The 25245-nt window shown below is 35.8% G+C and overlaps 1 protein-coding gene across 6 annotated transcripts in view; it reads right to left on the bottom strand.

Annotated features, from left to right (window-relative positions):
* The window catches only part of LOC101735585 (semaphorin-1A), a 502867-nt gene that overhangs the window by 33555 nt on the left and 444067 nt on the right, over nt 1-25245 (bottom strand). For all 6 annotated transcript variants that reach the window (XM_012694300.4, XM_062674037.1, XM_062674036.1 and 3 more), the window contains exon 4: nt 8026-8134. In XM_012694300.4, the coding sequence (XP_012549754.1) occupies nt 8026-8134 (109 nt within the window). The remainder of the gene's footprint in view (nt 1-8025; nt 8135-25245) is intronic.

The raw sequence follows: 25245 nt of genomic DNA, 5'->3' as shown, positions 1-25245 counted from the left end.
AAAATATCAAAATAGCTTAAAAAAAGGAGCCTCGCCATTTAATATTTAGATAATTTAGGAAAAAACTGGCTAAAAATTACGATAATAATCATAAACAAAGTTAATGTCGTATGTAAATGACGATTTTCAGAACAAAAGAAAAACTCTTTTATGCGGAGGCGTACCTGATAAGACTGCTATTTAGTTCATTAGTTACATAAAGTTATTTTCGTCAAGCATAAGTCAGCTACTTCAACTAGTCGTATTATTGTTTTGTGAGTAGGACGAAGTACTAAGAAACAGTCGTAAGTTTGTGAGAGGTTTCCATACAAGAGCGTCAGCTGTGGCCATTACGCAAGCTGACTCGAACGCATCCCACAATCCTTAATAGGGACGTCGCGTTTCATTTCTGATTAAACTTTATAGTATGTTTTGTTTGTATAAAGATACAATCTGCATTAGTTAAGATATCTTATGGTAGTTTTTATTTTTTATTTTGATTGCTTAGATGGTTGGACGAGCTGACAGCCCACCTGGTGTTAAGTGGTTACTGGAGCCCCTAGACATCTACAACGTAAATGCGCCACACATTTTGAGATATAAGTTCTAAGGTCTCAGTATAGTTACAACGGCTGCCCCACCCTTCAAACCGAATCGCATTACTGCTTTACGGCAGAAATAGGCAGGGTGTTGGTACCTACCCGCGCGGACTCTCAAGAGGTCCTACCACCAGTAAAGTGGTAGTATGCCTAGTTATTAATCAGATACGGTAATACTCACACTAATTCCTATTAAGATTTGCCGCTCCAAAGTCTATTGTGGAGTTGATGTAATGATGAGAACCGTTAACTACCAGTTAATTAAAACCAGTCTCATTAGGTTTTAATCACTAGATCTAACATGTTTCGGTAGGCAGCGGCTTGGCTCTGGCCCTGGCATTGCTGAAGTCTATTGGCGACCGTAACCACTCACCATCAGGTGGGCCGTATGCTCGCTCGTCTGCCTACAAGGGCAATAAAAAAAAACATGTTTCATTTTTATTCATCATCATTCTCTTGCCCTTCTCGCAGTTACCTGAGGTCGGCGCAATATGTTTTCTCCTTCCATACTCCTCTATCATATACCATTTCTTCGCTCACTCTCCTCTTACACGTATCGTCTTTCAAGCAATTCATCCATTTTTCTTACATCTACCTCTTCCTCTATTAACAAGTTCTTTACTAATAAGTAGGTTTTATTTTTAAATTTTCACTTAACAAATCTCCAGTTGAAAATTAACTATGCCATAAAACACAGAGTTCATTAACATCACATATTAAGTATTTTGTTAAGAAAATAACGCGACTTGGCTCTTATCTGTTTGACAGCTTACCGTGCTGAGGTAGGCGAAGGTTGTCGTCACTGAAGAAGTTCCAAAAGCCGTAGAAGTAGGGCGGCACAAAGCGGCTTGTGCACAAAATGAGGAGACGCTTATACCCAGTAGTTAAGTTTACAATCGTCCTATTGGTCCCAAAGTTCCTGTTAAGAACATAATTTGTATAACGCTGTTCGCATCTCAAAAGCGACATCCTTGATTGTCACTATGGTAGTAACCATTCTGTTCTGATTGAAGCTATGCGACTGTTGCTATTCTATTGTTTATTATGAAGCTTTCGTTCTATGTTCTGTGTTTGAAACGTAGTCAAAACATATTTATCTATTTAAAATCCATAGTTTTATGCATATCTTTGCATCTTCGCATCTTAATATAAATATTATATCTTGCCAGTTTGATAATTTTCGATCAACGGACATTTTCCTATATGTTTTGATAAGTGACAAAATATGGGTATATCTTTTTGTTTTTTTTTTAAATTATAAGCCATTTTTTCTGATTTCTAGCCGCTTATTTCAACTTGATGCCTGGATAACTCGGTATCCGTTCCTGACTAAAATGGCCTTGAGTGTCGAACTGACAGACGTACAAGAAAGTGATGCCATTAGAATCCTGACTTCTAACAAGCCAAAAATGTTTAGTTTTTATGTAAATTACTAAAAACACATCAGATATATTTAAAAAGGCGTGGCCTTTTCATGTTTGTCCCTATTAAGCCTCATGATATTGATTTTCATATTGAAGTACATGTTTTACTTCAAATTGTGAACATTGATTTAGGCAAAATCAGTTGAAAAACAAGAAAAAACTCGAAGTCAATTGAATTCCTGTAAATTTATTTAGGAACCGGCTGCATTCGGAGCACGTTACGACGATGTGTACTGTTACGAAATAGAGAATCATTACAGAAGGATCATATGAAAATAATGATTTCAAACAAAAAAAATTTAAACTATATTATTTCGATATTGTCAAAGTCAATGAACATTATTAACATTAAAAAGCTATTTGCACAATATTTCTCATTGTAGTAACTTGAATGGGGATGCAACGACTGAAAATATTAATTAGTGCATTTTTTTTTATTGCCTTATAGGCAGACGAGCATACAGCCCAACTGATGGTGAGTGGTTACCGTCGCTCATGGACGTCAGCAATGCCAGGGGCAGAGCCAAGACGCTGCCTACTGTTTAATACTCTCCACAAGCCTCGTTTGAAGAAGGACGCGTCATAGCGCTCGGGAAACACCGTGGAGGGGAAGCTCATTCCATAGCCGGATGGTACGTGGCAAAAAAGATCTCTGGAAACGCACTGTGGATGAACGTAGTGGCTCCAGGTAGTATGGATGAACTCTACTCGGGTGGCGGGCGGTGCGATGGTAAAAGCGAGATATCGGTATCATCTCGGATAAATGGATTTGTGCCGACGAACAACATGGCCAGAAATTGTTTTTTGATCAATGAAATGACTATATGGAAAAACTACATACATATACACATGATAACAACAATACGATATTAATATCATTTCCTTTCACAAACGAGATTTGAAAAGAGTCCTCAGACGGTATATGTGTGTACGTACGACTTGTGTACGATTAAATGTCAAAAACTTTCAATTGAAACTATTTTCTATAATACAAAATAGATTGAATGCTTGTATAATGCATCTTGCATTAGTTTTTGTTAAAATGAAACATATTAAACATTATTAGATTTATACATCTGTATTGCATTTATTTTGTGTCACCATCGTTGTCGTGCAATCTCGATCCTGAATTTCTCTAGTCCCATGAGCGGCGAGCAATCACTTGCAAAGAGTACTACGGACTTTCGAAGGACTTGTTACTTTCACAGAATACCTATTCTACGTATATCTATCGATTGGTATTTTAGTGCATTTTTATCTTACTGTTTCTTCTTGTTTTAGAATAACCATACAATGTTGCAGAATTTCTATCGATCTCCGCTTTTTGTGATATAGTAGATGAAGTATATACTATGAGATTGCTACTTGAAATTTGAAATTATATGTTATTTTTTTATTGCCTAGATGTGTGGACGATCTCACAGCCCACCTGGTGTTAAGTGGTTACTGGAACACGTAGACATCTACAACGTAAATGCGCCACACACCTTGAGATATAAGTTCTAAGGTCTCAGTATAGTTACAACGGCTGCCCCACCCTTCAAACCGAGACATGCATTACTGCTTCACGGCAGAAATAGGTGGGTCGGTGGTACCTACCCGCGCGGACTTACAAGAGGTCCTACCACTAGTAATTACGCAAATTATAATTTTGCGGGTTTTAATTTTATTACACGATGTTATTCCTTCACCGTGGAAGTCAATCGTGAACAATTGTTAAGTACGTATTTCATTAGAAAAATTGGTACCCGCCTGCAGGATTCGATACGATTATCATGAAGACGAAACTCCAAGTCCAACAAAATGTCAAATTTCAAGATACTGTTAAGTCTATCTATGTACAAAGGAAAGTGTACTGTCAATATAAAATACTAGCGACCCGCCCTCGCTTCGCTTCGGAAACATTAAATTTTATTATTGATTGTTGAGTCCCGTTATGTTACCGGCGGTTATTTTCATACCGCGGGTGACGCCGCGGGGCGAAGTTAGTCTAAAAAAGGTAACCTAAGTTACTCCTTATATCATCAGCTAAATCGGCCCAGCCCTTCCAGAGATTAGCCGGAACAAACAGACATAAAGACAGACAAAAATTGTAAAAAACGTTATTTTGGTGTATGTACCGTATATATATTCATATGCATCTAGTAAAAAGCGGTTATTTCAATATTACAAACAGACACTCCAATTTTATTTATATGTATAGATAAAAAAAATCAATTTTCCTTTTTACACGATTGACCACGAAAACCATAAAATTTTGGGAAGGTCGAAAATCATAAAGCGCGAAATTGAACAATAAAAGTTATTGAACTCATGTCTAGTTTAGACTAAATTACGTGATAGTGTTGTCACTATTCAATAGTATTGGAAAACTTAAAATGTTTTAAAACAATACATATTATTAAATAAGAATATATTACAAACGCTGTTTTTAGGTATTTCCAAATAGTATTTAGAGGACGATTTCGGTATATTTAAAGAAAAGCTGTTCTTTATGTGTTACAAAAAGGAAATATTTCGTTACTGAGGAGAAATATAATCACCCAAACTTTTTGTATGAAGAAACGATACTTAATTGAATTCTTTTAAAGTCTGTTACTTTATATAAAAGTCGGTTTTAAATTACAAATGTTGTACTAATACTTTCTTACTCAAATTCTTAATGAGAGTGGAATTAAAGAAATATTTATTCTCGATTACATTCGTTCGTTTTAAATTTTACAAAGTAATATGTTCGAGAAAATTTTTTAATGATCTTCGAAGCCTTTATATGTTAAAGCAGGAAAAAAACAGTTTACATCCAAACAATTCGTTTCTGGTAAAATTACCATACCTAGTCTAAGTTGGATACTTAGACTTATATTACTAATTGTTCTCATTAGACGCCTCGTTTACTTTGCTTGAGCTTCGCAACTATCATCAGTAGAGCAGGAACTTATTAAACTGCCTCTCACGTTGCCAAATGGTTGCAGTTACATTAATCGGTCTAGTTATTCCGTTTTGGAACAGAACGAATGAATATTTTGTTAGTAGACAAATTCGTTGGGCGTAATCAAATAAAATCATACTGCAGATCCCAAGAAATATCTGTTTATCTAATTAGTATCAGTTATCAATAAATAGCGTCTGTGTTGTCGTTTCAAAGTTATAAAATTTGATGCAGAAGTTCTAGAAGATTTGTAGGCTCCATTTTTTTTATTGCTTATGTGGGTGGACTCACAGCCCACCTGGTGTTAAGTGGTTACTGGAGCCCATAGATATCTACAACGTAAATGCGCCACCCACCTTGAGATAAGAGTTCTAACGTCTCAGTATAGATACAACGGCTGCCCCGCCCTTCAAATCTAAGCGCATTACTGCTTAACGGCACAAATAGGCAGGGCGGTGGTACCTACCCGCGCGGACTTACAAGAGGTCCTACCACCAGTAATTACGCAAATTATAATTTTGCGAGTTTTGATTTTTATTACACGATGTCATTCCTTCATCGTGGAAGTCAATCGTGAACATTCGTTGAGTACGTATTTCATTAGAAAAATTGGTACCCGCCGGCGGAATTCGAACACTGGTGCATCGTTCAACACGAATGCACTGGACGTCTTATCCTTTAGGCCACGACGACATCAAAATAACGTAATACACGTATACATGCTCCATGATAAAACGTCACTGATATAAGATTTATTTCTTTACAGTTATGAAACCTTTTCCCTTCTATAACTTTTATAAAACAATAAAAAAACAAAATGTGTGCAAATCACACGTGGTAGAAGTGAAACCTTCCAAAATTAAAATACAATTATCCTAAACGTCTTAAGTATATGTAAAATTTTGTCATTAGTAAATAATTGTAAGGTAGCGCCCTCTGTGAATTGATATTTTAATTTCACGTATAATCCTAAATTAAAATTCACTACAAGAGCTTTCATACACACGTTAGTATTAAAAAATCTCACAGATGGCGCTGTATTAAATAGTATGTATATTTCTGTCTCATTCTTTTGTATTTGTGTCTCTTACCTGTCGTTTTTTCCGTTGCATCCGGTTTGAAATCACAACGATTCTAAAGAAGTTTTCACTTCAAAATTTTCATCACGTTAACAAAGGAAAACGTCAATTAGCCTAATGAAATTAACCACCAACAGAACTCTTTAATTTAACCAACGTTCAGTTATAAAACAACAAGGTATTTCACACAATTTTATCTTAATTATCGTTACCGAGAAATAATACAGTTGCTCGTAAAAAGTAGTTAACGTGTCGGTTGAATTGTTTAGTGTTTCTTTAAATGGTCGGTTTTTATAGATATTTTAAGTACATTGCAGATATAGCGTGTGTTTATTTATAGTTTCAGAAGCTTTAAGTTTTGCGGAAATTAATGCAATTTTATGAAATAAATTCTATTGTTTGTATTTGTTCTTTTACTTATTGTGCTTATATTTGTTTTTGGAAATCAAATTATTTTTTTTTGCTTATATTGGTGGACGAGCTCACAGTCCACCTGGTGTTAAGTGGTTACTGGAGCCCACAGACATCCACAGCCTAAATGCGCCACCCACTTTCAGATATAAGTTCTAAGGTCTCAAGTATAGTTACAAATGTAATTAAATTAAAAATTAGAATTTTTAAATCTTTTATATTTTTACAACGTTTTCAGCGATGCTTTTTATTTGCTTGAACTTGACAATCAAAGTTCATCACAGCTATCAAAATGCCAACTTTATAAAAATTTGAAACATTACAAAAAAAAATGTTGAAATATTAACAGCTCAGAATGACAATCAGTAAAATGAGATTTTATATTAATGTACAAAATAAAACATGTTCTCTCCGAGCATTAAACAACAGCATCGCTTCGGCATTCCAGAGTTTGTATTTTCGCAAAATTTCGTGGACTCATTCACATGCCACAATCCTGGAATGGCTTGAAACGAGGCCGCTCATTAACCTGAACTAAAATAAGATTATATAGAGACGCGTCTTGCCGAGCCTCGGAGTTCACAGTCGATTGCCTTTTTAATTTGCCGACATTTAGACAGAACACCTGCCAGCTATTGACTCGGAAATTGTATTAAGATATCGATGGGTATTAAAACTGAATAATACGGTGTTGTTTGTATTTGTTATAAATTGTTCTGTGATGTTCAAAACGTATCGTATTCGCGTTACGTTTATTCAATTGTATTTAAATTATTCATGATATTTTTGCAATTTTTGTTAGATTTTTTGGCAAGACTTCTGGTATAATATCATTTAGGCGGATAGCGTTATATGACCGAAGATATGTTTTATTTGCAAGTAAAAATAAGTCATTGTATTGAAATTGTCGTAGCAGCTATCTACGCAAATATTACTACGGCGTAGACGGTACTACAACGTAGGAGACGCTCTACGGAGTTACTGTATCCATGTCAGCATAGATGCGTAGCTGAGCTTAATTTATTACTAGACAATGACCGAGCTCTGCTCGGGATTTTTTTTATGTTAAATTGTGTTTTTTTGAAATTATATTTAAATACGAATTACATATTGATAAAATTATGAAATATTCCAAGATCGTTTAGGCATTGTTATGTGAACACGTGAGTTAAAAAGGCACAAATAATATAAATAAACAATTCATTTTCTTGGTCTAACCTTAAACCAAACACTCATTGGCTTCGGGTGACTTAACAACGCCATCTGCTGAAATAGCTTTAGTGTTATTGTGTATTTAAGGCACTTAGTTGCTCTCAATTATGAAAAAGAGTATTATTATTCGCCAATACATGTCGGGAAGAGTCATAAAGTTGATTATAGATAAAGTTGATTTTTGAAAACACGAATAAAACAACATTTTCTGAAAATAAATCGTAGCTAGATCGATTTATTGCCCCCGAAATCCCCTGTATACTAAATTTTATAAAAATCGTTGGAGCCGTTTCCGAGATTCAGATTATATATATATAAGAATTCCTCGTTTAAAGGTATAAATTAAGATAAGATAAGATAAGATAAGATAAGATAAGATTAACGTTACATACCTCATCTTTTCCTTTAACGACGCACATCTTGACGTCATTCTCGGGTGAGTACCAGATCAGCCTCCGCTGCTCCGTCAGGTCCGTGAGACTTAGGTTGTACACCACGTTCCTGAAATGAAATTATGTTTACAACATTTGGGTCTCGTAAAACTAATGAACCCTGTTCAGAGTTACGACTGTCCTAACTAAGCTCGCTCACTTATAATACGCCTATAAAACTCCTCAAAAACCTCGAAATAATAAACAGTTGTAAAACAACTTATTTCTGGCCACTTAGTTCTTCTAGGATGTCGGTCAAAGCACAGTTCCACTTTGAATAGAACTGTGAGTCTCTAATTACTGATTCGACTTTATTCGGGCGGGATAGTTCACTTTAGGGTGGAGATTCAAGCTCATAGTTGTTAGGCGAATGTTTGTTTGTGGTTTTAATCGCTCTTGGAGTTGAGGGTTCAGGTGAATTTAGTTGAAATGAACGTTCATATTGCAGGCTTTGTTTACGGTCGTTTATCGTGTCTCATTGCAGGTCCCTTGTTTGGTTTCGTGTAGGATAAGGTGAAACAATTCACTTTGATGTGTTTAGACACGTTACTGTTTGATCTCGCGAGGGATGGTGATAGGAATTGTAAGCCCGCACGAATTGATACCACCATCCATTCCAGTTCGAAGGCTAGAACTGCTATTATAGAATTTAGACCTCATGCTTCAAGGTAGGTGGCCGCACTTATATTTTGATATCCATGGGCTTCAATAACTACTCAATATCAGGTGGGTTATGAGCCAAATGACAGACTTACTGGTGAATAAAAAAATCGTTAGGCTGTTAGTGAGGAGAGACAAGTATGAGACCGCAACCTCTTAAACTATTTCCATATGAACCATGATTAAGAAAAAAACTAATATTTATGGCATAAAGAAGATGTTTGGATAAAAATAACATAACAGGTACAGATATGTAACCCAAATCAACGATTTTATAATTTTACAAAATTATGAAAGTGAACAAAAATAATCGACTTGATGTCGAGAAAACCCCACGGAATCTAATACATCTCGCAACATGACGTTATTAGGTCAAGGTAAAAATAAGGCATATTATAGATTTTTCTTTGGATCGGTTATTTTTTTTATTAAATCTATATTGAGATGATAATGTAAGACGAAAGAGATATGTCTAAGGACAGATATTGAAACAATAAGGAAAAATGTACAATTTGTTGATACCGGAATGACTGATGAGTGTGCAAGCTGTGAAAGCAATGCATCAGTGATTTGTAGTATAAAGTAGAAGTTTGGGATGAATGAATGTTGTGAGAGAGAAATAGAACTTTTGAAAATTTAGAATGAAGTCAATACTAATAAGATGAGCGACGGACGATCACGTAATGACATACATTAAATCAATTTTATTTGAACTTCCTTGAGGGTTATGGAAGTAAAAAAAAAACATTCGAAGAATATGACATAAACACAATTGTTGTGAAAGTGGACAAAGATTTTTCGGACAATATTGCGTACACAATATGTCGAGCAAAAGTTCACATTCTGAGATCCTCTATTTTCAGGTTCATTTAAAGCACAATGGTTGTTTTCCGAGATATTACTAGCACAAAGATTACAATCTAGACTAGACCTTTTGTGTTTGGAAAAATCCTTTAGGCGGAAAAAGGTCAAATCATCGTTATTGTGAAACACCGCGAATGTAGTGGTACTAATACAGATTTTGTTTTCAAAATAGCAATGTCAGTGAGTTAACAACTTCTACTTATAATGGAGGTGGTATTTGGCTTGTGATTTTTGAAAGTTTTTGTTAAAAATATACGTTAATTTAATGTGAAAAAAGCGCTTTAATTTATTCTATCCTGTTCCTTCACAACAGACCGAAAACAACGGTCAAAACTTATGACAAAATAGGATAATGATTATAAGTTTTTACACACCGTATTTATCACCAGTTTAGTGCATTCGATTTACGTCAGTACATAACTAATGTCTTCTGAATACACAATTTAATAATGAATTGTGTGACAAGTTGTGGCAATTCATTAAAGTTGTCAAGTCATACCTGCGCACTGTCTTGCGTAATTGCGAAACTGCCTCAACCCTTAATTAAGATATTTAGTACAGAAATTTCTTAAAGAAATTATGAGGTAAACTTTACCAATTATAACACAGCTGAATAACCGGTGTGACTTACATAATGTTTTTGAGATTTAACAGACAAACTTCCGTTTGCTCCCAACGGATTTCAACTTGAATTTTATTGATATTGCAATAGAGTTTTAAATGGCAATTTCATAAAGTTTTAATAGCACTTCTTTGTTTAGGATCCGACATACTGTAGACCTGCTCGTTTCGACCTCTGATTCAATTTTTACGAGTATTTTATTGAAATGGAATTATAAAAACGGCTATTCGAGCAATAAATGGACAGGAATTCTAACTAAAACACGTTTTTGTTTTTAAATTTATTTTTGTATTGTTTAAATTACATTGAACGTTTCGCTTCGCTTTTGAATTCTGGATTGAATGTTTCAGATGTTTGGAATTTTATATGACTGTAAATGAATCGTGAAGTCTATATATTAATAGTTTCATGTCCTGATTGATGAATACCAAACCTAATGCGCTGGGACTATAAAATACTCAAGAAATTTATATGTATTTATCACACAATTAGCGATAGTCCAAGCGTAACGTGACGTATACGAAGGTTTCTACAAATGTTTATGTAAAGTCCGCGATGTTTTAGCTTTTTCAATCTCCAGGTTATACATAATTTATAGGTTATGTATAAAATTCGTTACACCAAAAACGTTAGTTGTAAATCCTTAAGTGAGGTTATGTTTCACACAAAAGCCAGACATTTTAGATATTTTGTGCGATTGCATTTGTTTCCATCAATTGGCTAGGGGTCCGGCTACTGGAAATAAGGGAAACGACCATAATTTGGCAAAGTAAGGGGAGCCAATTTGCGGGAGCCCCAACCCCGCTCATATTTTATGCCCTAACCGTTTTTTGTTGACCAACGAAGTGGCATGATGTAATCAAGCAATCTTACACAAACAAAACCAGCTCATAATCTCATCTGTGTTGCAAATCGAAAAACGCCGTTGGCATGTTTTGAGATTTGCAAAAATCTCTTAGAGATGGATCCCTAAGCATAATTAAGTGTACAATATTTATTTAGCTTGGTTTGCTTTTACTATGTATGTTATTTACAGGAGATTTTAACAATTATCGTTTTACATACGCTTTACCCTATTCTATGACTTCAACACTTGCTGTTAAGAATACAAACTGTCATTAAGCCTATAATCTTGTTTACGCAATTCACGACTCTAATCTCCCCACGGTATGGATAGATTGCTTCGTATGATTGCACAATAATTCGTATGGTTTGGTGGGTTTTTCACGAAAGAACTCACGTCGATAATTTATTGTACCGAAACCTGAACTGGTCAAATATAAAGAACGATGTTATCTAAGATTGTTTGGAAAATTTGGAAAAATTGTTTTCTTCCTTTTTTTAAACTACATATATTATTTTGCGTTAATATAGATAATGAAGATCGTGGAAAGTTTGTATTATAATCGGGAAAATTCAACGGACACGCTAGCTGCTGCTAGCCGACGGCACAAAGTCTGTATCCTTTGTCAATTATACGCTCCAATGATTCCCGCCAAAAGGCGGACCGCGGCCGCCATTTTGTGTGTACGACGATCGTCAACGACGTCTATTGTTCGGGCAGTCATTCATGTTTTTGTGTTCTTCTATCTAATTCCGAGCTTTCTGATTGATGGTCAGACCCTACAATTATTTTCGTGTCCTCGCCGTGATTATTTTTCGTTTCTAATTCTCGACGAAATAAATCATCTAGAAAAAAAACTTTTGCTCTGTGGGAAATTAAAAATAAAACAGCGGCCATTTCGAAAATCAGAATCGCTCTCATCAATATACATGACGCACACGCGGCCAATGATCGAATCGGAATGAAGTCGTCAATGTTGTCAGTACTTTTATAAATGAAATTTACATAGTAAATAAAATTATTGGTTTAATTCAAGCGACTGTTTTCGCAGTGCATCTACGTTGGCACCATTTATATTTCGTGCTGATACAAAATGAAGTATGTAATTCAATCGAACTTTAATGAGAATGTACTGTAGTTAATATTAGTAATTAATATATTATGCAAAACCTGTTTTTATATCTGAATAGTTTCGCTATTGTAATCCGCTGTAGTGGCAAATAAGTAATGCAGTTCAGAAGCGCAAGAATTTCCTCTCAAATTTATCTGTTTTTCGTCTATACCGAAAATCTATGCTGTATGTGAGAGTCTTAAAGACGTCAGGGGATTACTAGGGGTCCATAAAATGCCTTCTAACTAGATGCAATAAAACAGACAAAGAAAACAGTGGGGGAGCAGAGGCGACGGTTCTGTCGTCGCTACGATAAATTATAGATAGCCTGACAAAGTGACTTTATCTTGGCTACAAAAATTCCCCTCGAAACAGCGTTTCTATTTGTAATCAGCAAACAAAAACGAGATAAGGATATTTTTTTTCTGGCTGCATTATACGGTGATTCGCCAGTGAGATTACAGGATGTGTGGTGTTTTCAAGAAGGGAAACTTTTTTTAATCACGGTCTCTTAAATATTTTCTTGGACGTAGAGAGATGAGGTATTTTGAGACCATAAGTAGTATCAACCTTCTATCACCGCCGAAAACCATTCAGACGTTTCGGTTTGATGGATGAGACAACTGTTATATACTATAATTGACATTACGACCTCACAGCTCAAGATAAGTGGCGTCTACTACATGAAGTGTATGCGTTTAATAAATTAACATCAGAGGGATGTATGTAGTATGAAGCCTTAAGAAAAAGTTTTTAAATCTATGTTTGCAAACCGATCATTGGAAAATGGACGAATTAGACAGCCTTAATTGAAAACTGCAGAAAATTGTAGTTCAAATAGGTCTAACTAAACCAACGGAGCGGTTGAATGAACGAACGAAGGAAGAAGAAAACAATAGATAGGCGTCACCAATATTTTCAAGTTCTTTTATTTCATTATCTCATTCAATAAACTAACCTTTTCTACGAACATACATATTTTTTTTTCGGATGCGTTTTCCCAAGAATATTCTTTTGGCATGTAATAAGTATTCTATTTGAGATAAAAAAAAAACTTTTGTTTTTAACGTTTATGTCAAATTTGAATTTCGAATGGAGGCATTCAGTCGTCTGCGAGTGCAATTTGTTTGCATGCGCCCCGCTCGGCGTCTATATTGGAAAAGTTACGAGTCCGGTTTAGAACAATATCAATAGAATAGTGGCACACGTGCGCCGGCACAAATATTTGTAAAGAGCAACAAGCTTTGAACCTGAAACAAAAACTCAAGTAGGATTTAAAGAGTTTTATTGAAGTGCCGTTAACGATGTCTTTTTAGAAATATTTAACGTCGAAGTTGACGTCATACCGGCCGTAAGATTGCGTGTCCATGTGGAGAATTTAAAATAAGTAGTGGTCCTGCAGTAGAGAAATTCGGGGGAGTGCTCTGAGGAATTATTACAGATGATACCGTCATCTCGTTTTTACCATCGCACCGCCCGCCACCGGAGTAGAGTTCATCCATACTACCTGGAGCCACTGCGGTCATTCACACTGCGTTTCCAGAGGTCTTTTTTGCCATGTACCATCCGGCTATGGAATGAGCTCCCCTCCACGGTGTTTCCCGAGCGCTATGACATGTCCTTCTTCAAACGAGGCTTGGGAGAGTACTTAACGGTAGGCAGTGGCTTGGCTCTGCCCCTGGCACTGCTGAAGTCCATGGGCGACGGTAACCAGTCACTATCAGGTGGGCCGTGTGCTTGTTTGCCTAGAAGGGCAATAAAAAAAATCCGACTATAATTAATTGAAATTATAAGTTTGAACATTATTATGGTTCTATTGTCTACTTCTAGAATCACAGATTTTGCCAAGACTACATTATAGACAAGTAATGTTAAAAATAAACAATATTAACCTATTCTTAATTTGACTTTATGATGACTTATGATAGACTTTAAGCAATAACAAAAGTTTGACAATAAACAAAGAGTATATAGGTATGTGTGTGTAATGTTTTTTTTATTGATTTAATGTATTATTAATGCATAATTTAAAAAGAAAATTAGTATTCTGCACTTCTCTATATTCTCTATAAGTGCGAAAAATGTCATACTCCTTCGTCCGCGCAATTTTCGCAAAAGGGTACAAAGTTTGCTTCACCTATTAATATATAGGATTTCCTGTCCTACGGGAATCAGACATACATAATGCGAATTGACTATCAGCCTAACAGTCAGGAGCGCTGGTACTGCTACTATTAAAACCTGTGCAGTTCATGCGCAGTAGAAGTGAAACCTTATGTATTTATGAAGTACTAAAGGTCCCGCAGTAGTCGAAATTCGACTATAATTAATTGGAATTGTAAGTTTGTACACTATTATGATTATATTTTTTACTTCTATAATCACAAATTTCGCCAAGACTACAATATAAAAAATATTAACAAAGGCAAAGAATATTTAATCTATTCTTAATTTGACAACAGACGCCAAGAACAAAAGTTTGACAATAAATAGTATGCATGCGTGTGTGCGTCAAATACATAGTATGTCGTGTGTGTAATGTTTTCTTTATTGATTTAATGTATCTTTCATGAATTATTTTAAAAAAAATATTAGTATTGTGCACTTCTTCTCTATATTCTCTATAAGTGTGGAAAAATTTCATACTCATCCGTCCGCGCAATTTTCGTAAAAAGGGATACAAAGTTTTCAGAGCTTCACGTATTAATATATAGATTCTATCTCATTTCCCTGCAGGCTAAATTTTAATAGGTATATGTTTATCTCTTTTTAGTGTCATATTCGTTTCTACAAGTTGCATAATTTCCCTTTCATTGAGTCTCGGTCAAGTCTTCACTAAATAAACAATTATCGCTAAGTGACAGATGATAGCAAACAGATGTTTTATTTATTAACTCGTTACAATATTGTAATCTTAAGGTATTACATAAGAGCGAGACGACAACGCGACGTAGCTGCGGTCTTAGATCCCGTCAATATTGCAAAACTTTCGCATCTGCCCCGAAAGAGTTGAATGTTACGAGATTTATTGCAATTGCTTCACAACTCACAACAAACATTCGTGTTTTCGATTATGTTTTTTTGAACACGCTTTCCTTAACTCGATCGCTATGGAAATTTGCTGGTATATACTATAATATTATTACTATTATTTATTTACCATTACCTTACCGTTATTTCTCGAATATTTTTTTCAAAACGTATGTAGTTTATTGTATGACATATTTAACCATTAAATCCACAACTAATTTTGTAATTTTGATTTGTTTACTAAATGGCATTAGTTCGCTATCGTGAAAGTTATTTGTGAATGCGAGTTACGTATTTTCTCCTAGAAGAATTGGTACCTGCCTCCATTTCCCCCGCAACAACGAATACACCGGGCATTTAGACATATAAATATGTAAGTTATAAATATGTTTAGGGATAATACCAACGATTAGCTCACTATTAGGTGAGTAAATATTTCTCTTCCACATTCCAGCAACGTATAATTGAAGAAAGATTTCACACTTCTAAATTCAAATATTGTTAAAGTATTTAATTGAATTATATATATTTTTTGCTTTTCACTTTTATTACAGTCCACAGTAAATATATTCTTCTTTTATTCCGTCTCATTCCTTTTTCCCTACTTTAAAGGTCTATGTTTTTCCCCGTTTTGTGAATTATTTTGTCATTTTCATAAAAAAAGTAATAATAGGAAAGTCTTCAAAAATAGAACACGAATTTCGTTATACAATTAACGTATTCCACGTATTTTTAGGCGGCCGATTCCATCCAGTTTTTACAATGTTAATTTGGACAAACGCTACATGCAGTCGATTTAACGAACCGAGATAAACCCAAAATAACACATCGACCGACCGCTGCGCTCATGTGAAGTTCGCTTCTGTACACGTGAGCCAAATAAAATATTTCTCGCTTTCGCACATGCACGCTCGTTTAAGCAGCCAGTGAAGAAGGCGCCCTCTCGATTATTTAGCGTGCTCCGTTTCCGCGCAGGAACTAAGGTCTCATTTAATTGGACATCCGGCAGCCGCCCGCATACAAATTCTTAACATTTTAATTAAAAGCGTTCAAAGTGTTCAAAATACCGACCGCACCGAGAGCCTATTGTTGTCTCACTCTGACGGCAGCGTGATTTATGACCCACGGAAATGGAAAGGGTTGCTTTCATCCTTCGGCGAATTTTGTATTTTATCCGAAATGAAATATTTCATTTTTGTGACAATTCAAACTGTAGGAAGAGTACGACTATAAGAATTGGAACAAGGCTATTGACCGGATACAAAAATTTTATTTGTGTAAAAAATCTCGTTAAATAACATATGATACTAGATTGCTGTCGAGTTCGATTTCCTTTAGTGCAACTTTAGTGAAAACATTTGGCACTCGGAATCAACAAAAACAAATGAAAACTTCTCAGAAAAGACATGCTGTATGTTGTTACAGACACTGAGTATTTTGAAATTGACTTGAAAACACATCGACAAGAAAGCAATTAGATTAAGAAAGGAATTCAGAGCTTCCGCTCTACCCCAACGTGAGTTACATATTTAATGATAAACACGTCAATCACTTATCGGATTACCTCAATGTGTCGAGCTCAGTGAGAAATCCTCTAATCTCGTTCGAACCGTCACTGTGTAGTGTGAGGCGGGGAATTTTGAAAACAATTAACCGAATTATTACAAAAGGTAATGTGCAAGTGTGTAATAGTATAGTGTAGTTACAATCTGTAATTCATGTTATGATACAAAAAGGAATCGGCTTCGATTTCTGAATTTATTTTTGAAATTTTTCCCTACGACAATATTTAGTGTGTTATTTTTATATTTATCATTCACCCAAATCTATATTTAAAATGACTAAGTTGACTTTTCGATTTTAGTATATTATATTGCAATGTGAAACTGATATTATTCAATAAACTTTAATGGTGGTAGGACCTCTTGTGAGTCCGCGCGGGTGGGTACCACCACCCTGCCTATTTCTGCCGTGAAGCAGTAATGCGTTTCGGTTTGAAGGGCGGGGCAGCCGTTGTAACTATACTTGAGACCTTAGAACTTATATCTCAAGGTGGGTGGCGCATTTGCGTGATGTCTATGGGCTTCAGTAACCACTTAACACCAGGTGGGCTGTGAGGTCGTCCACCCATCTAAGCAAAAAAAAAAAAACTAATTTATTTTCAGTTAGTAATGTATTTCCAAAAAGGAACTTATACAATCTATTGAAGGACAATAATAAAACAGCAGGAAAATATATAGACGAAGACAAAAAAGATTTTATACAAATAATGTTTTCGATAACAAAAAAATGTATCAAGCAAATTCAACGAATCTCCATCAGAAGGTGGCGTACTCACACACTTAACAAGTTAACTGATCTGTTTTCCCTGAAACTACTTTATTTGTTTAGGCTCCAACAAATAGGTACTGGGCAGGGTTTAGCAGGGACCGCCTCGGATTGCGTCCACAACTCTTGTATTGTTTAATGAAAAGAACGCTCAGGGAAAACGTATGGCCGAAATAATACGGTTGTTTTATTTACTTGCTTGTACAAAAATAAAGATTGTGTTTGTTTGTTTGTTGAGGATGTGGCCGGGCACTGTACGGAATAAAGAATTGGAGGCAAGGTCTTTGCGTTCTTGACTTGAAACGGTGCAATTCCGATATAAGTAAGCAGGAAACATCGGCGGTGTGAAGCACCAATTGTTTCCTTGACCTTGTTTTAGGCAGTATCTATGTATGTAAGTAGCTTAGAGTCAGCATTTGATCCAATAGATCTGAATAAATTACGTACTTAACAAATGTTCGCGATTGACTTCCACGGTGAAGGAGTAACATCGTGTAATAAAAATCAAACCCGCAATATTATAATTAGCGTTATTACTGGTGGTAGGACCTCTTGTGAGACCGCACGGGTAGGTACCACCACCCCGTCTATTTCTGCCGTGAAGCAGTAATGCGTTTCAGTTTGAAGGGCGGGGCAGTCGTTGTAACTATACTGAGACCTTGGAACTTATATCTCAAGGTGGGCGGCGCATTTACATAGTAGATGTCTATGGGCTCCAGTAACCAACCTTAACATGAGGTGGGCTGTGAGCTCGTCCACCCATCTAAGCAATAAAAAAAAGACCAAATTACAATTAAATTAAATTTAATATTACATTCTATTTATTTTATTTTGATACAAATGCCCGAAAATCAGACAAGTGGATGAGATACAGAAGATAAGGATAACCAACAACGTTGAATAATAGCCGTTATTATTCAGATTTGAATGCGTGTTGTTCCTCCATTAGCTTTTAGGAAGTGGAGAGAACCAGTTCACGGGGCGCAATTACCTTCCTGAAAAGGCCGGTAGGGTTGAATACTATTGACTTATGTTATTTTGTGTCGCAAGGAGTTTCCATGAGCCCTCTCATTCCGCTAATTCTAATTGAAGGGTACATGCCCTCGCGAGCCGCCCCACTCAACCTTGTTTGTACAATAGATACTAATTTAGCAAAGTTATACACTGTGACTTGCTGTTTGAATGGATGTGCTTTCACTGTATTTGAATTGCAAATCTTATGTGACTTTTAATATATGTAGTTTTTTGGGCTTCGAAATATTTGTGGTCGTGAATTTTTTATATTATCCACTAACGTTAGCGTGATTTTCGCGTGAATGTATACTACAAAATACTGTTAGAATTATTTTAAGTCAGTATAAAAATCTCCTATCGGGGATATGCTTAAGTAAGGTTTAATAAGGCTTTTTAGTTTTGTCAGAATTAATGAGATACCTAGCTACAACAAAACAGAATGACTTTAGGGAGGAATCTTAACTAAGCTCATACGTTAAAATCAAGGTGATATCGTCTTCTCGCATTAAAACTGTATAATCTCAAAACTTAATAATTTTACAGGAGAGTGTTTTAAAGGTTTAACATGTTAATTTTTTGAAATATTAATCATCTTTGCAACATTTATTTTTTATCAGTTAAAATATGTGTCTTTTAAAGTAAGATAAAATTATTTATTAATTTTGTTAATAGCAGCCAAAACATAGGTAAACTAAAAAAAAAACTAAAACTAAACTACGCTCTTTTGACAGTATTTATGAGAAAAATACTGGTGATGATGCTAAATGATTCCGCATATTAACTCAATTTCAAATATTTTGGGAAATTGAAATTTTAATGCGAAAAGACGATATGTACTCTGTTCAATGTGGCTTCATTCAGATAGTAATTCGACTAATGCATAGAAATATTCCGCGAATCATCATTTGTCTGACAGTTTCGTGCCCAGAGAGAATGCTTCACGATCTGAACGATTCGCGAAGGCTCCCTAGGGAGTACTCCAGAAAATATCTCTGCCTAGTGATGGATGCGATGATTAGCTTAATTTCTTTTTTGCCACGAACTATATCTTGTGTGTCATTTCATTTTACAAAGATAAGTGTGAATGCTAAGGCTAAGCAATATATTATGTAGTATTTGCAATTGTAATCTTAAAAAAAATTTAATTTGCTTAACATTCATGAATTAGGTATAGACGTTGGTCTTCAAATGTTTAAATGACAATCTTGATTAAGATCCTACATTATTTTAAGGGTGCCAACAGTATTAAGATTATTGTTAATTTATAACTAATACCTTTCTTTAAATTGGTTATTTAATGGAAGAATGAAACAAGAAGACAGTATGACGCCTAACTATATTTGTGCGCCTTAATTATCGGTAGTTTCTTATTGATAAGATTTTCTTAATGTCTCATAGCGTATAGGTTAATTATTTACGAACTATTTATATTTCATTAGAAAAATCATTTATAGAAGAAAAAAAAATCGTAAAAGATGACATTCGAGAATAAATCAAACACAAGAAAAGTGAAAGTGGAGGTAAATACAGAAACTGTTGTAGAAATTTAAATAGACAAACAGATATAGATATAGATAGACAAACAGATAGGTAGGCAATGCCCCTGGCATTGCTGAAGTCCATGGGCGACGGTAACCACTCACCATCAGGTGGGCCGTATGCTCGTCTGCCTGCAAGGGCAATAAAAAGAATAAAAAAAGATATAGGTGCGTCGCCGAGTAACCTTTCTATACTCAAGCAAACATTTCGAATGAAATATTCAAATGAAGTTAGTAACTAAATCAAATACGCTTACTAATTTGAATCTATTACAAAAGAAGAGTAAGCTCACGAAATAAACCCTAACTTGGGTTTGATTCAATAAAATACAGCCTTAGCCAATTTAAAGGCGTAATTGAAAGTTTTGTATGAGCATGACAAGCGGCTCTGAATAATTTCGCTTTCGGAGGTCCGTTATATCGTGAAAAATAAATGTTTTCATTGCCGAAATTGATTTTCGTTTTGGTCTTGTATGAATATGATTAATTAGGAGCGGATTTATTTATGAAAGCTAACAGTACGGACATGGGATTTTTGTAAAAAGTAAAAAGGCTATGTTCGAGGGGTTAGGGGAGGTTAAATGAATGTACGATTGTAACTTTTATATTGGTTTTTTTTTTCGCGAATGTTGTCCGTTTTAGCTTCGAAATTTTTACCTGGTATTTTCAAGGAACAACACGTGTTATTTTAAATGTGTTAGTTATGTTCAAACTTTTTATTTGCTAAATGGTCTCTGCGTTTTTATCGATAGTTCAGCAAAAGAGTTATACATTTTAAGCCTGTGATACGATGTGCAGGGTATACCGAAATCGTTCCTGAACACAAAAAAAGTAGAGTTGTGGATTCATTCATTCTTTATAGCAATAAAGAAACCATATTTACAAAAAACGTAAATTTTTATTTTAAATATAGTGTTTTGGTAAGCATTACTTTTAGTGTATTTTGTTCGAAAATAAGGGTAGCGTAGTCAGTAGTGAGACGAGCTTGGTTGTTTACTCTCAGTGATTTGTAATTGTTTCTTGGTTTGGTTTGTTTCTTTTATTTGTGTTTTTATTTAAGTCCTAGTTCATTATGTATTGTTTTGTAAAATTAGTTTAAGCCGATGGCTGTGTTGCCAGAGCTTTCAAAAAATAAAAAAGTAAAAAGTTTGGTTGTGTACGACTTTTTGGCGGAAACGCGAGTAGTGAAGTTATGTCATAATTTCATCATTCTCCTGCCCTTCTCCCAGTCACCTGGGGTCGGCGCAACATGTTTTTTCTTTCCATACTCCTCTACCATATACAATTTCTTCACTCACTCGCCTCTTACACATATCGTATTTCAAGCAATGTATGTACATTTGTAATCATATCATCATCATCATCATTCTCCTGCCCTTCTCCCAGTCACCTGGGGTCGGCGCAATATATTTTTTCCTTCCATACTCTTCTATCATATACCATTTTTTCGCTCACTCCCTTCTGGTTGTGTGATTTGTTTAATTTGGCTATTTAGTGTTTCTTCAGGTTTAAATGTGTCATAACGGTGGTTTATTAACTGTTTAGTATCTGTGAAGGTGCACAAATGTGGGAAAATAAAATAAAGCCGCTGAACGTAACTTCTCGGGATCCTCCAAAAAGTCCACTGAAAAAGTCTCAGTAAATAACTACCATTTTACTGAGATTATATTTCATCCCTTATCATCTCATCTCATTTCATTTAATTTCATCTCAGTTGATTAATGTATCATCTTCCATTTCATTTCATTTCATTTCACTCCATACTATAATTTTTCATTAAAATAAGAATATAAATTAAGGCTTGACCTAAAGGTCTTAGTTACCAGCTCATAGGTTGTTTACTGTTGTGTATAAAATCGGAGCGCTGCTGTTTGGGATTAACCCACAGATACAGCCCACTGAGTTTCTCGCCGGATCTTCTCAGTGGGTTGCGTTTTCGATCCAGTGGTAGATTCTGCGAAGCACTGCTCTTGCTAGGGTCAGTGTTAGCATCACTCCGGTTTGAGCCCCGTGAGCTCACCTACTAGTTAAGGTTACGCTGAAATAGCCTCTCAAGGCAATCAGATTAGGTAGGAAAAAAATATTTAGGATTACAGTTGAATGAACTACGGAACGGAGCTCAGCCCGCTGTTATCGGTTATATCTAACGTTGAGTACCCCCACTTTAGGACCTTCTCTCGGATCCTGCTGAACCATTCTCGGTGCTTTTAGGCATTCCAAGATGCAGTCACCGTTCTCGTCGAGCTCGTCGAATGCAACGAAGAGTTGTGGCACTCAACTCACAGATACAACGTACTGAGTTTGTCGCCAGATCTTCTCAGTTACCAGGGCATGTGTTAGCACTAATCTCAGCCTGAGTTCTGTGAGCTTACTCAGTAGTCGTGGTGAAGCTAGGTTGCCCCTAGAGACTCCTGGTAGAAAGGTAAAAAAATCCCGTTCAAGCTAGTTCAGATGAATATATTTCTTATTAATGATATTGTATGGATAAAATTACAATTTTTTTTATTGCTTAGATGGGTGGACGAGCTCACAGCCCATCTGGTGTTAAGTGGTTACTGGAGCCCATAGACATCTACAACGTAAATGCGCCACCCACCTTGAAATATAAGTTCTAAGATCTCAGTTTAGTTACAAGGGCTGCCCCACCCTTCAAACCGAAACGCATTACTGCTTCACGGCAGAAATAAGCAGTGTGGTGGTACCTACCCGTGCGGACTCCCAAGAGGTCCTACCACCAGTAAAACAAATCGCTACATCATATAATTTTGGGCTGTTATTTAAATAAGAAAGTGTCTGTCTCTTTCAGTCTTCGAAGTAACACGTTTCCTTTCTTTTAGTATCATTACGCTTCCCGTGTAAATTTACAATCTCGTATTTTTTTTAGATCTAAGAATTATACTAAAAACAGCATATAAACACATTTCGGAGAGTAGGATGTCGTAGAGGCATCGTCAGGAAGCACCGTTTGGCCGTTATGATATGACAGTACGGTTGTGTGTGATAAGACTGAAAGACCAGCTACAGACCGTTGTTTGCGACAACTGGTACGGCTTTGTATCGAGCAAAATGAACATTTAAATGTTTAATGAAAATTTTAACTTTTGTTGAAGAACGTTTTTTTTCATATATACAGTCGTTTATTAGAGTTAGCAAATCCATAGACACAGCCCACTGAGTTTTTCGCCGGAACATCTCAGTGGGTCGCGTTTCCGATCCGGTGGTAGATTCTGCGAAGCACTGCTCTTGCTAGGGTCAGCAACACCTCCGGCTTAAGCCCCGTGAGTTCACCTACATGTTAGGGTGAAGCTGAAATAGCCACATCTCAAGGCTATCAGCATAAGTAGGAAAATAAAAGGGATAACTTCTACCAATGCTTTTAGATTTTCATACTTTTATCTCTGATACAGTTTCACCACTCAGTAGGTTCAGGAATGAACTTACAGTTCGATATTTTCAAAATATCTTACATACGTTTATCCAGCTCCAAACTAGAATTTCCTGTACTATTGGAAAAAAATACACACTCAAATACGTTTAAATATAGACACATATAGATATTAAACACCTAGCCAATAAGCATACAAACATCACAAGAATCACAATCACAAGAATATTTGCCCGATATGGGAATTGGACTCACGACCCAGCATTCAAGGACGCAACTACTACACCATCATGCGAGTCAATATATTTAATACAAATTTAGAAAATCATCCATATTGGAATCATATACATAATTCAATCTGTTCACACTGGTGTTATGTGGACTACAATTTTAAACCCATATCTCAATGTCGTTACAATCTTGAAGCACGAAGGTCTGATTCTCAATTGCTTCTACCAATTACGCAAATGTATATAATTTTGCACCGATGTCTTTACGAGAAGATTTTGGTCCGTTAACGCGGAAGTTATTCGTGAGTAAACGAGAAATACTTAATTATTTAGGAGAGGAGGAAATTTATTTATATACAAGGTCGAAGTATCAAAGCTTTTGATTACGCTAATCACGTTTTGCTTCTGCGGAATCATTTTGTAAACAAAGATAAATATGTATTTTGTTTTCTCAAAATCAAACCTTTAAATCTAGGATTTTCAATGGAAGCGTTACCGCAGTAATAAGCTTGTATTATGTTAACGATATACTGATAGCGTTCCGTGTACATATGTGTGGACGGAACAACGTTAATTTCGTTAAAAGGCCGCACAAAAGAGGATCGCACCCTCTATAGCGGAATAACATTACATGGGACGCGGCCCGAATAACGTTTCCGCACGGTAAGCGAACTTATAAAATTAGGCTTTGGGCCTTGAAACAAGTGCCGTCGCTTATCGTCATCTAGAAGATTATTACATACTAGCGACCCGCCCTCGCTTCACTTCGGAAACATTAAAACACAAATGAAAAAAAAAAAAAAAATTAAAAAAAGTAGCCTATGTTCATCAGGGACAATGTCGGCTTCTAATGGAAAAATAATTTTTCAAATCGGTCCAGTAGTTTCGGAGCCTATTCGAAACAAACAAACAAACAAATCTTTCCTCTTTATATTATTATTATTATTATTATTATTATTAGTATTTATTAGTATAGACGTCATCAAAATAAAACGAGCTATTTTTAAATGAGCAGATGTTGCGTTGTGGTGAATAAGAGTGGACTGTATTATTAGTTTGATATTTTTATTAGTTCATAAGTGACAAATTAATGAATTTAAAATTAATGAATATAAGAAATATGAAATAAATGTGTCTGTCGCCCTTGGCGGCTGGAAATGAAAAGGGATTGACATACTTTTTTATGTAAGCGAGATCCTAACAAAGCTGCGTATAGTCACACGACTTTCTTTTATTTATTTATTTCTTCACCCTAGCGTGTAGGTGAGCTCACGGGGCTCAAACCGGAGTGTTGCTAACACTGGCCCTAGCAAGAGCAGTGCTTCGCAGAATCTACCACCGGATCGGAAACGCGACCCACTGAGAAGGTCCGGCGAGAAACTCAGTGGGCTGTGTCTGTGGGTTAATTCTCTCGTTGAGCCCTTCGTCGCAAGCGACGGGTTCGACGAGGACGGTGACCGGTGCTTGTGGTACCTAAAAGTACCGTTAATGGATTGGCAAGATCCGTAATGAGGTGCCTAGGGCGACGTCGACTGTTTACCATTCGGTCTACAGG

The sequence above is a fragment of the Bombyx mori genome, chromosome 19 (genome assembly GCF_030269925.1).
Source record: "Bombyx mori chromosome 19, ASM3026992v2".
NCBI lineage: Eukaryota > Metazoa > Arthropoda > Insecta > Lepidoptera > Bombycidae > Bombyx > Bombyx mori.
This window is presented reverse-complemented; position numbering and strand designations above follow the sequence as displayed.